General features: G+C 42.0%; 2 protein-coding genes across 2 annotated transcripts in view; one reads left to right on the forward strand and one right to left on the reverse strand.

Moving 5' to 3' along the window:
• LOC146354382 (uncharacterized) overlaps window positions 1-12,345 on the reverse strand; it is a 185,137-nt gene extending 172,792 nt beyond the window's left edge. The window contains exons 1-4 of the mRNA XM_084838718.1: window positions 12,166-12,345; window positions 7,771-7,934; window positions 5,639-5,751; window positions 1,705-1,823 (exon numbers count right to left, since the gene is read on the reverse strand). Coding sequence (XP_084694844.1) covers window positions 1,705-1,823; window positions 5,639-5,751; window positions 7,771-7,934; window positions 12,166-12,232 — 463 coding nt within the window. The 5' untranslated portion in view covers window positions 12,233-12,345. The remainder of the gene's footprint in view (window positions 1-1,704; window positions 1,824-5,638; window positions 5,752-7,770; window positions 7,935-12,165) is intronic.
• PPP2R2B (protein phosphatase 2 regulatory subunit Bbeta) overlaps window positions 12,099-12,957 on the forward strand; it is a 390,243-nt gene continuing 389,384 nt past the window's right edge. The window contains exon 1 of the mRNA XM_084838723.1: window positions 12,099-12,315. The gene's annotated coding sequence lies outside the window, so the exon portion shown is untranslated. The remainder of the gene's footprint in view (window positions 12,316-12,957) is intronic.

The following is a 12,957-nucleotide window of genomic DNA, read 5'->3' on the forward strand; positions in this document are numbered from 1 at the left end:
TTTCTCTTCCCATCATTGTGGTACAAGTTAATCTTGGTTTCATCAGTCCAAAGAATCTTATTCCAGAACTGGGCAGGCTTTTTTAGGCAGGTTTGCTGGCAAAGGCTAATCTGGTCTGTCTGTTCTTGAGTGTTACCAGTGGTTTGCATCTTGTTGTGAAGCCTCTGTATTTACATTCATAAAGCCGTCTCTTGACTGTAGATGTTGATAATGACATGCCTACCTCTGCAAGAGCGTTCTTGACCTGGCTAGATGTTGTGAAAGGGTTCCTCTTCACCATGAGCAGTCATCCACTTTAGTTGTCTTCCGTGGTCTGCCAGGCCTTTTGCTGTTGCTGAGCTTGCCAGTTAATTCTTTCTTTTTCAGGATGTTCCAAACTGTTGTATTGGCCACTCCCACTGTTTTTGCTATCTCTCTGATGGGTTTATTTTGTTTCCTCAGCCTAATGATGGCCTCCTTCACTCGCATGGACACCTCTTTGGACCTCATGTTGGGAGTTCCAGTGAACAGCTACCAAATGCAAATGTAACACTCAGAACCATCTCCAGGCCTTTTATCTGCTTGATTGGTCATGGGGTATCCAGGAAACAGGCCACACCTGGCCATGCAGCTGCTTGTCAGCCATTTGTTCCATTACTTATGAGCCACCAACGATGGGTGTGTGTGTATGCCACTGGTTGTACTTCCTGAATGGTTAGTGCCTCACTTTTGTCATACCTCCTGAATTACAGCTGAAAGTCCTGACTTTGCTCCCATCTGGGTGTCTTTCCTTTCAACTTCAATATGGTGATCTACAGAGGCCAACTGCCGAAACAGTTATCCTTGTTCCAATATTTCTGGCCCTGACTGTATTTTGCAACCTATTTCATATACTTCCACAATATTTTTTGCAATTATCCTACCATATTTGATAAAAACTTTCCAGTTTCATTTTGACATTTCCAAACTGAATTAATACTGTAATGTTAATTTTATACCATCTAATCATAAATGAGCTCTCTTTTGCAATGGATGCTGAAGGCTGAGTTTTGCCCTGCATAATTCTAAATAAATGCTGAATTCTTGGATGGGCCGAGTCTCCATAAAAGCCCATTCAACTCCACAGCGACCTGGGATTGGTCATCCCACTATTTTTTAAATCACATTTGCATCTTATCCTTCCTCTAAGGAATGCAATGTAGCATAAATGACATCACCCCACTTTTATCAGAACAAGTAGTTTGCAACAACAGGTGGTTACTTGCCCAAGCCCAGCAAATGAGTTTTATGGATGAGTGGGGATTTGAACTCCAGGTCTCTTCATTCCAAGTCCAAAACCATATGCAGCACACCGCGCTGCCAATCCAGTAAAATATAATTCATGCTTTTAAACGGGAAATGGACAGTGCAGGTAGCAGAGAGAAAAGGTTAAGTTTGCCTAACATAAGAAGAGCCATGCTAGATCAGACCAGAGGTCTATCTAGTCCAACATTCTGTTCACACAGTGGCCAACCAGCTGCCTGTGGGAAACCCACAAGTAGGACATGAGTACAATAGCACCCCTGCTCCTGACCACATACCTCCTGCTCGTAACCAGATGCCTTTTGTAGTTTAGGCATCTACAGTATTCTGTATCACTTTGGTAAATAATCTTTGCCTCTGAAAATGTCATTCATCCTAATGTAGGCATGAATGGATGAATAGCAAGTATAGAAACTTACTCACGTGAAATTCGCTTGCAGATCCAATGGGCCTTTGCATTACAATCCAGAGCAACCAACCTATGTTTGGATACTTTCACACAATACACAGTATTTGGCCGGATTGGGTGTGATAGCCGAAGCCTTTCCAATTGGATTACAGTAAAACAAGAGAAAGAGAAAACTCTGGAGCCATTACTACAATAACAGCATAAACATGACTGCAAAAATAAGCTCTGCATCAGAAGGCTGATGTCAAAGAATACACTCATATGAAGGTAAGCCTGACTAGGACTTGTAAGTAGTTTGGTTCAGGCAAGGTGCCTGATGGGATTGAGAGAACGTGTATATGTCTCACCATGAGAAAGAATTGTAAATTTCTCACTATAAGCAGGAAATTCCTATCCACCAAAGTAGCTCATCCCTAAAGATAAGAATGTAGCTGTGCTGATAAGACTGTTGCTGAGCTAAATTAGCTCTTGAGCATGTGTAGTGTATTTTCTTTGTTCTCCAACTAACAGTCTGGATAAATGCATCCTTTTTTGTATTTGGAGAGACTCAGTTTCAACTGACTCTCCCACAGCTTTGATGTGCTTTAATAAATTCCTGCCTTGTATATTTCCTTAACAGTCATATTGTCCTCTTATTCCAGTTCACTCTCTTTCTTCCTAGTAATCAAGAGTCTGATGTCCGGTTCTCCAAGTGCCTGGTCAGAAAATGCAAAGTGACCCAGAGAAAACTAGCCATCTTTTCCCCTCAAACCTTGTGTGTGTGCACGTGTGCATGAGGGCACTGGTCAGTATCAGTCAAATGTTTAATTGGATTATAGGAGCAAGGATGTCTGCTCAGGAAGCTAAAGGGTTGCAGACAGCCCTAGTCAAAAGTTCAGTTAGATATGGAGCCAGAATGTCTGCAGAGGAGGAAGAAAAAATGGTTTGCAGGAGGCTTAACTGAAGGTCAGAGGAAGCACTTAGGAAAAGGAATTTAGAGCAAAGGTGAAAAAGAAACTATCCTCCAGATTGGTTGGAGTTGGGGAGGGGAAATAACTAATTTTAAGATAGAAAGAACATATGACCTAAAAACCTTGAGACTGAGACGGAGAAAGAAGAAGGGAGAAGGTAAGCATCCCAGAGTCCTAGAGAACAGAAAGAATCAGAGCTGCTGGAGCTGGTGAACTGGTTGAGAGATAGCAAGACTTATGGTAGAAAGATATTGCTTGGATAAGGGACCTGGATAACATAGGGACACAGCCTAATTAGATTAGCTGGATGTGTTCATCCCTGGTTATTTTGTTACACTATCGCTCATATGGGGTTGTGTGTGCATGCATATCCAATTTTTTTAAACATTTTCCTATTAACAGTTTTCCTCAGAAAATTTTTAAACTTTGTTATTTAAAACTTTGTGGTTCATTTCCTTTTGGGTTACCTAACCCACATCTAATAGCCAAGACCATTACTACCTAAAATAGATACCTGAAACCCACAGACTGATTTGGTGGAGTTAGCCAGAGGGAAAAAATAAAAGATTTCTACCTGGAAAAAGCTAAAGGAAAGGAAGGGCAAAAAGGAGTGGATCACACCATTTGACCCATTTTCGCTTCCACTCATGGAACAGGGAGTTGCTGGTCCATGACAATGTGTGTGTATGTGTATATACATGTGCGTGTGTGTCTCTTCCTAAAACTAACAGATAATTAAAGAGGAAATAAACTCCTACATGTAATCTATATTGCATTACTACCAATTTACAATATAGAAAGCAACCAATTATATAAATCTAATTCAAGGCAAATATAACTAAAATATACAGCTGCTATTAATCTGCATGAAAAGTTAACCCAGGGAAATATTCAATTAAAAAATAGTCCAAGTTACCTGTTGAATGCCAAGTTCCTGGCTTCCTTTGTAGTCAAGCAACCAAGTCCTATTTCCAGTCAAACACCTTTATTATGCAAACTATAGACAGATGAGCATTGCCTCAGGCTACAGACATAATCTACACCCAGCAAATTAGGAGGAGACCTACTTCACTAGCCAGCTTTGCATAATACAGTACTATATAAGGTACAGGTAGCTATCCTGGGATACAGCACTACAGCACTATGAGAGAGAGTTGCAAGTCTCTTAGAATGACTCATGACTGTGCATTACTCCTCTCTTCTCATCTGATGTCTAACCCATGGGTCCCTTATTCACAGCCCTTCCTCCTCGTTAGAATCCTGCATTCCCACAAGTTCAAAGGACCCTGGCTGGGCATCTTCCAGATGATTAGGCTGCAGCTGGACATCCTCCTTTCTGTCACTGTTATTCTCACAGATCTCTTGCTCCTGCAGCCTTGAGAGTCTCAAGAACACCTTCCCCCTCCCCATCTGACTCAGAATCGGTCCCTATGTCTTCTTGGGGTGCATCTGCAGAGGTGCTGGGCCCAATCCCTATACTACCTCTCTATTTTAAAAGTTTGATGAAAATATTGTTGTTTTAAAGCTGCTGTCTTTATATCTATTCTGTATGTGATTTTTTAAAGTGTTTTCATTATTATCAAATTTAGTTTTCTTTTGTAAGCCACCTTGATTTTTTTAATTGAAACTCAGGATATAAATAAGTAAAATTAAATTAAATAAATAAATAAAGGGCTCGGGTACAGAAAAAAGGAAGTCCTTTTTCCTTTATTTCCTCCTGAAATTTCCCACTGTAGACAAGGAGGAAAATGTTTAAACTTCATGGTGCACACCCTCAAACAATAGGGGCTTCAATAAGCCAATTCCTTCTCTCAGCTCTCCATTTTCCTCCCTCTGGCCTGCCCAACCTTTTCACCTCACATCCTGAACATTTGTTAGGAGCAGCTATATTTAAGTACTGTTTTTTAAAGTATTATTTCTATTTTCTGAAGATTTTTTTAGATTTGTCATGAATACATCACTTATTATGTATTAGCCTGAGACTTCTTTGTGTTTTTGTAGCTCATTTCAGATAGGATATTTGATTGTATGTTAATTGTAATAGGTATGTTTAATCTTTTATTTGGCTTGTTGTTATGGATGTACTTTTCCCTTAATTTCCCTGCTACCAACACATGGGCAACACTAATCCTAGCTGCTGTCCTTTTCCTGTGTGCTTCAGTGTTTTTTACAGTTGTTTTCGATTCTCCTTTGTTGTTTACAAACATTTATTTATAAAATGTATTAACCACTTTTCATGATAAAATATCCCAAAGCAGGGTACAATACCAATAAACACAGTAAAATCATACCATTATAGACCAGTAAAACAGGGAAGAACACAAAGACAGATAAATAAGTGTTTACAGGATGCAGCAACACAGATTTAGGGTGCAATCCTATGGTGAAGACCGAAAGCCTCCAAACTCAGAGGCTTCTGGCCATCCAATGCAGAGCAGGAGGAGCGGTGGAGGTGATCTTCACCTACGCTCTCCTCCTGTTCTGCATTTCAACTACACAGACTTTTTCGCCCTTCTAGCTGAAGTGTTGGGAGGGCAGGGAAGAGGCTGGGGATGCCGGATTCCTTGTAAGTCAGCCTCCCCAGTCCCCTCCCCCAGAAATGCTCCCTTTACCTTCCCTCCAAGATTGCTTTTGCAATCTTAGTCAGGCACTTGTGCAGTCCTCTCCATCACCGCTGCGAGGGGGAGCGGGGAGGGGAGCTCAGACTCCTGGGTCTGAGGTTGGAGTGCTCTCTGGCCTCAGATCTAGGAATCTGAACTATTCTATGCCCCCCCAGAAGCTGTCTAGAGGCCATACGATTGCTCTCTACATCAAAAGCCTGACAGTCAGTAATAGAGAATCCCAACACATAGGACAAACAGAGGACAAGATGATATAAGAAACTAAATCATTGAGATTGACTGACATCCCCAATTGACACAAGCATTTCATGCCAAAATAAATAATACTTCAGTGAACTCATATAACAATATGAGTGGTTTTCATGTCCACTCCTTACCAAGGGAGCCTCATATTTGCTCGTGTGCCTTCTGATCCTGAAAAACTGTCAGTTTCTTCCAAATTATTCAGTCCAGTCCAAAAATTGTCCAAAGGTAAATCTAAGATCCAGTTCTGCAGAAAAAAATACAGTTTAAGATTCTTTGGCACTGAATTAGTAGACAAACATTTATTCATCTGGACCTCACATATCTAATACTCTATCTGCTCATCTCCTCCAGGTCCCTTAGATAGTAAATCCCTCAAATAATGCTGATTCTACTTGCATAGTAGCTGGATATTTCCAAAGACACGAGTGTCCCCAACATTCCTGAGAAATAATGCCTTTGTTGGCTCTGACAAGTTAAATTATTTGTTATGTCATATGAGATAACTGAGAAAACGTTCAGAAGATTCTGGTTGCTCATCTGTTTCCAAGTGAGAACAAATTTAGTGTAAACAAATAGTTACACTCTACCCCGAGTTAAATTCAAGCCATTTCATATTTTATGGGATTACATTGATGTAACTCAAGAGTACCATATGGTTTACTGCAACAGAATTTATATCAGAGTTCAATACTAAGCATGCTTTCAAAATCATGCCCTCGGAGGGTCCATGATGATGCCATATAATAACTAGAAGAATTGAAGAAATGGCAACCTGCAGCAGCCAGAAGAAAGTGGGAAATACTTTTTGAGCCTCCTACATTGCTGAAATGCCCCGCAGTGTCACACTCTGTGGGCTCCTTCACACCAGGCTTTTATCGTGAGATTGAGATTACTCCTTCACGGAAGTTTGCGGGCTCTTTACATGACGCAGTGACCCTGCCATTACCCTCCTGCACTAAGGGTGCAATCCTAACGAGATAAGCAGCCGCCTCCAACCTCGGAGGCGACCACCTATCCAAAGCAAGGCAGGAGAGGCACAGGGGGATTGGTCCCTCTGCGCCTCTCTTGCCTTGCTATTTTTCGCTAGACAGCTGTTTTCAGCTGTCTAGCGGTGGGGGGGCCGACCAGAAGAGGAAGCTGCCATATGACACATCCAATGTGTCGTACCTGCAGCTCTGCTCTCCCTGCCTCAGAATGCCCCCCCCACCCGGAACGCCCCTTTTCAGTCACTCCACGCTTGTCTTCCAAGTGTGGAGGATGGGGCTTCTCCACGCTGCCTCTGAGGCAGCATGGATGAGGGGGGAGGTCAGATTTCTGGGAACTGACCTTGGAGCGCAGGCTCTGAGGTCGGTTCCCCCCAAAAAGCATATCCTATAGCCCTGTAGACACCATCTAGTGGCCAGAGAATTGCTCCCTAAATGTCCTTTGTTCCGTTTTTAAATAGATCGCAGATAATGAGCTATCAAATTATCCCGTTGTGTTCTGCTTCAGTTTCCTCTGTCAAATGAGCTAAAGCGGGAAGAAGAGGCGTGAGATCAATGAAAGATAATGGAAGACTTAGATAAGGAGGGGGGGAGAGGGGGAAAGGGGAAGGGGAAAAGGAAGCACATGTAAAGCGAGTCAGTTGTGATCCTGCATTTAAAATGGAAGCAGAAAGCCCTGTTTTAAATGAAGGATTTTAGGCTGGTGTAGAAATGCCCTGCAACAGTGTAGTGAAGTTGGGTTGGGGGAAGGATTTTCAGCACTAGCAAATACACAAGACTCTGATATACAGCCTCAACTCCAAGATAAAGAAGGGGCACCTAGGCATTTAAGATGTGTAATTATAGCTGGGTTAAGCAATAGGTGGTAAATATTTTAGTTATGCTTAAAATGTAAGCACTCTACAGGAATTGCAACATTTTTATTTCTGCTTCTTTTGTAAATTCAACTGCTCTAGTATTGCATTCCCAGTACTAAGCCATCAGATATTGTCCACTATTATACTGTTGGAAATATTTTCCCTCTGTGCATGATTTTTAAAAAATATTCTATTTGTATAGCCAATAGCTTTACCAGACTTGGGCTAAATGTTCTCTGCAATATTTCCTGCAATCAGTTTTTAGCTAATAGTTTTAATGAGTTATGAGGAAGAAAACAATCAGCAGACAAATAAGGGGAAAATATGTCCAAAAGGTTTTAAAAACATATTCTGTGAATGCAATACCTGTTTTAAGGAAGTGTCCTCTATGTATACATAAAAAGTTAGACCAATGCAACTTACTTTTTCTTCAATGCTAGCAAATGTTACCAACTCTGTAAATCTATATTTCCTGCAAAACTTTAATGCTTCTGTCCAAGTCCTCTTCTGATCTGTCTCTAGGCAGTAACAATTTCCATTCCAGTAGCGCCAGCAGGGAGCTTGAGGACAATTCAGTTTGAACCTGGCTTTAGATTAAAAAAAAAAAAAAAGCTGTAAAATGATAATATTCTAACTAAATAGAATTTATCCCCCCGCCCCCTTATTCATCTTGAAACTTCAATGTCCTTAACATTTTTAAAAACTGCAATGGATTGTGGTGGCCTTTGGGTATATGTAATAAAGTTTGTAACAAGTAAAAACCATAAAAGATCCTGGCATAGACATCTGTTGGAGGAAAATGAGAGCTGGATATGGTTACAGGAAGTGACTTCTGGAATGTGTAGTAGTTAGAATGCTGCAATACTAATGACAAAGAGACATGTATCCAGCTATCATTCTCCTCAAGCAACTTGTAGACCAGAGTCCAAGGAAGGACAGTGACATGTCTCTTGATCTCTGCAGTGATGAGTAAGCTGCAATAGCAGCTGGGAAGAGAGAGAAGAAAACTTCATTAAGGAAGAGAGGGAGAGAGAAAGAGAATTTTATTGACTTTAATCTTGTTCTCCCAATTAAAATTCCTCCCCAGCTATTCAACCCAGGGAGAGGAAATATGCATGTACCCAATGTAATCCCATTCATATCCAGAATTGCCTGAAACATCCAGAAGGGCCTTTCCTGCTCACAAGGTCTCAATAGGACCTCTCTATTCCTGAATAATTAGGTGCCATTTTGACTCCCACTCACTAAAATTAGCTAAAATCTAAGACCGCATAAAAGCTTATGGTTGCAATTCCATACCCAATAATGAGAATGTTCTGGGTAGGATCCTATTGTGCCTGTGGGTTCATGGGAGTGACCATTCATGCAACACGGCTTTCATGTTTCTAAAAATAATCCAAGAGAAGGGAGCTCCGCTGACCTATTCCAACCTGGAAACAAGCATTTCCAGTATTATTTTTAGAAGTACAAATGCCTCACTCTGCAAGTGGTCGTTCCCATGAGCACAGTTACACTCATGGAGGTGGAGCTGTCCCGTTGGATTATTTATACAAAAAACTTTTGTAGTCCACAGATGCTGACACAGATATGTTATACCTAGAGCTCCTCTATACTAACTGATAGCCTCTGTCTAGTTTTGAGTTCTCTAAAAGCTAGTTATCCTCTTCATAAGGCAGGCTCCACGTGTACAGAAGCTTCTGTGCATCTGTAGATAGCCCAAATCCCAACAGCCAGTACAGGTACCTTCAGTTGGAGAGCCTTCTAATGCATGCCTTGTCCCATGTTCCTAGCAAACTGAAAACTGCTTCTGGCCACTCAATGTCACAGTAGTCACAGCTTTTCCTTACCAGAGAGAACAAAGAAGTCACTGAATGGGCTATTTCCTTACAGCCAAACAGAGAGAAACACCATCTACAGCAACTTATCTCTGGCAAAGAGAAGTGGCGAACAGTGATAAGGAATCTTAGGCCACATGAAGGCTAGTCATCCACCAGCTGCAAGACGGAGTCTGCAATCCTATACCCACTTACCCATGGGTAAGCCTCATTGAACTCACTTCTGAGTAGACATGTATAGTACTGAGCTGAAAGTAAAATAAAACTGACAGAAACTTTGGAAGAGGGGTTTTTACACTTAAAGGTCACCCAAAACTAATTTTAAATAAATAAAATGGACGATTTCAGAATCCAATACGCAAATATGCCTATTTGCATCAATCATATCATCTCCACAAAAACTTTCCCTTTTGTTCCAGCACTTCTGCAGGAACCTCATAATTTTATGAGTTTTTCCTTGCATACAAACAACGTTGCGGTTTTTTAAAATAAAATTATAGATAAATATTATATACCAAGAATTGAATCCAGTCCACTTCAAGCATAGTGGTGGAATGTGGAATGATCATGCCTCCTGCTGGGCATAACAGAACCCAGTTGCCAACCCCACCTTCTACTTGCAGGATGCATGCAGAAGAGCACTGACCTACACCAAGCTGTTACAGGGTATAGTCCATTTATTTGTATATCACATTTTCCAAATACATTGTGCTCAAAGCAATTCATAGAATAAACAAATGCAATAACTATAGTTATAATACATTACAGTATAACATTAACAACTCAGTTACAATTCATTTAAAACATATCAAAGTTTAATTGAGCATAACATATACCAATAGATCAGTTACCAATATCCAGTACCAACAGTAACATTATACTCATATTATACTCATTTTGCAAAATGCAGAATTATTATACTCATTTTGCAAAATACAATGGCCACATTGCTTTCAGATGCGTGTTTGTTGTCCATATCACACCAGTCTTGTATCAACTGCACTAGTTGCTAATCAGTTTCCAGGCACAAGTCACAGTGCTGATGCTGACCTCTAAAGCCCAATGGCTTGGGGCTAGGCTATCTGAAAGACCGCCTCATCCCATATGAAGCTGCCTGTAGTTTAATATCATCTTTGGATGTCTCTCTGCATTGCATTACCAAGAAAAGAAGTTAAGTTGGTGGGAACATGAGATAGGGCCATCTCTGTGATAGCACCCAAACTCTCTCCCAAAAGCAGGTAGGCTAGCCACTTCTTGGTTCAGTTTTAAGCAGGCTGTTAAAACCTTTTTGTTCTGCATATTTTTTTATATATTTTAAATCTCTTAGCTCTGCACTCAGTTTTAAAGATTTTCTCCTGCTCTCAATTTTCACTGTTGGCGCAGTGAAGAGAACAATCCTATGGCCCCTAGACAGAGTTTGGGGGGCCATAGAATAGTTTGGATTCCTGGGGTCCAAGGCTGAATACACCGCTCGGATCTCAGACCCAGGAGTTCGAGCTTCCCACCCCTTCCCCCTCGCAGCGAATGCAGAGAGAACCACACCAGCTCCCTGTCCAGGATTGCAAAAGCAACCTCAGACAGAAGGTAAATGGGGCATTCTCATGGACAGGGAGTGGACTGGGGAGCCCAGCTTACCCCAGTATCCAGAGGCTTCCCCAGCCTCGCCCCTCCTGCTCCCCAGCACCTCAGCTAGACAGCCAGATACGCCCATCTAGCTAAAATGCAGAGCGGGAGGAGTGCTACAGCGAAGATTGTCTCTGCTGCTTCTCCTGTCTGCACTGGAATGGCATAAGCCTCCAAGTTTGGAGGTTTATGGCCATCCCTATAGTATTGCGCCCTTAATTAAATGTTTAAACTGTTGCAAGTTTTAACTGTAAGTCACCTTAGGAGGCCTATTTGGGCTGAAAGGTGACTCAGAAATTTATAAATAAATAATTTAAGCAATTCATTAAACAGTTTGTATTAAGAGACCTAATATAAGGTAACTTGCCCACATCAAAATAAAACAAAATAACCACAACACACTTCAGTCAGCCCACCCTCAAACTGACTGGTGCCCCACCTAAAATAAGTTCCCCACCCCTGCACTATTCTGGTCCTCTTTTGATTATGTCAGACATTTAGAAATTATCATGGGATCAAAGGTTAATAAGATCAGAGTTAATTAACTCCTGTTTGGTATCTATTGTGTGACCTGACATTTTAAAGTTCAGGCCATCTGTCAAAAGTTAAAACTCTCTTCTCCTTGGCTGGGTATTTTGTTTTGGTCTGTTTGTTCAGCAATATACATAAAATATCACGTTTTCATATATTGGGCATGGGTAGGGGGAATGGGAAAATATACTTTTAAAAATATTTGGGGCACCTTAAACACTGACATTTTTTTAATTATTACTTTGGCATAAGCTTTCGTGGACACTGCCCACTTATTTCTTTTCTGCAAGACCCAAGTAGGTATATGTGTAGGCATGTGGGCACTGTCAACGAAAGCTTATGCCAAGGGCAAATAAAACTGCCAGTGTTTAAGGTGCCACAGGACTCTGTTGTTTTTCCTGCTACCAGCTCACGCAGGGGCTACTACCCCTTCGGAAATTTTTAAAAATAGCGACTCGTGCTTCCCTCCCACCCCACCCCACCCCACCCCACAAAAATGGCAGCAGGGGAGTGTTTTGAATTGATGGCACCATTTTAAAGGGCGCTTTAACCCTTCTGGAGGAGGACGCGCCACAATTTTGATTTTTATTATCAAATTTCAATTACTTTTTCAATTACTGTTAAGAAAGTATTACTGATTGCTCACTTTATCCTTTGTGTATTATCAGCGCAAGCCTATGCGTGTTTACTCGGAAGCAAGTCTCACGGTGCTCTTACACAATGAGCTCGGGATCCAAAATCACGCCTTCGCCGCTCGTCGTAACCACACTCTCGGTTACTTGTTTTCGGAAACGTCCGCAGCACAACACTCGCGCCCCTGGCTGCTTACCTTCATCGTCCCAAGTATCACCCGACTGCACTTGCAAGAGGAGGAGGAGGACGAGAAGCGACGCCATGGCGCTTTTACTACACGCGCCCGCAACTGCCCGCTTCTGCTTCCGCTATCCGCCGCGGACTGCATCGGCTCAAGAGCCCAACTGTGAGTCTGTTTTCGCGCCGCGACCGCCACGCTTTCCCTCAGGAACGCCCTCCTCCACCAATCCCCATTCTCTTCGCCCCCTGTCATATTTCCCAGCGCTACCCTGATGACGCACTCATTATTCCCCTCATAAAGACATAAAGTCTCCCCGCTCAAATACCCCCGAATTTCGTTCAGGAACCCTATAATGCCAATCCTCGTTATCTTCTTCCCTTCATTCCCCTATTAAATCCTATTATTCCCCTCAGGAAACCCCCGCCCTGCTATGCGAGACACTCACACTGCTCTCAGGAACCTCCACCAGTCCCCATTCTCTTTTCAGGCACCCCCATCCCCAGTCATATCCCGTATTAAATCTCCATTATTCTCCTAAGACACCTCTCCCCACACAGATCCCCGTTTTGCAATTAAAAACCCATCTGTGTTCCCCCACAGGATAGCCCCAAATGCCCAGCACCACCTATACCCATTTTCCTTTCAGGTTCTTCCCAGTTCCATTTAGGCACTCCTTCCATCTCCTTCCAGCAACCCACCCCCCACCCCCTTCCCCTTATGTTGCTTTCTGTAAGTTTGGGGAATACTTTTGGATTTCTAGGTTTAAAAATGATACTTTCACCATCCTCTCCTCCCCCCAGTCTTTTT

The sequence above is a fragment of the Heloderma suspectum genome, chromosome 2 (assembly GCF_057233095.1).
Source record: "Heloderma suspectum isolate Gila_16-S chromosome 2, 16-S_ref, whole genome shotgun sequence".
NCBI lineage: Eukaryota > Metazoa > Chordata > Lepidosauria > Squamata > Helodermatidae > Heloderma > Heloderma suspectum.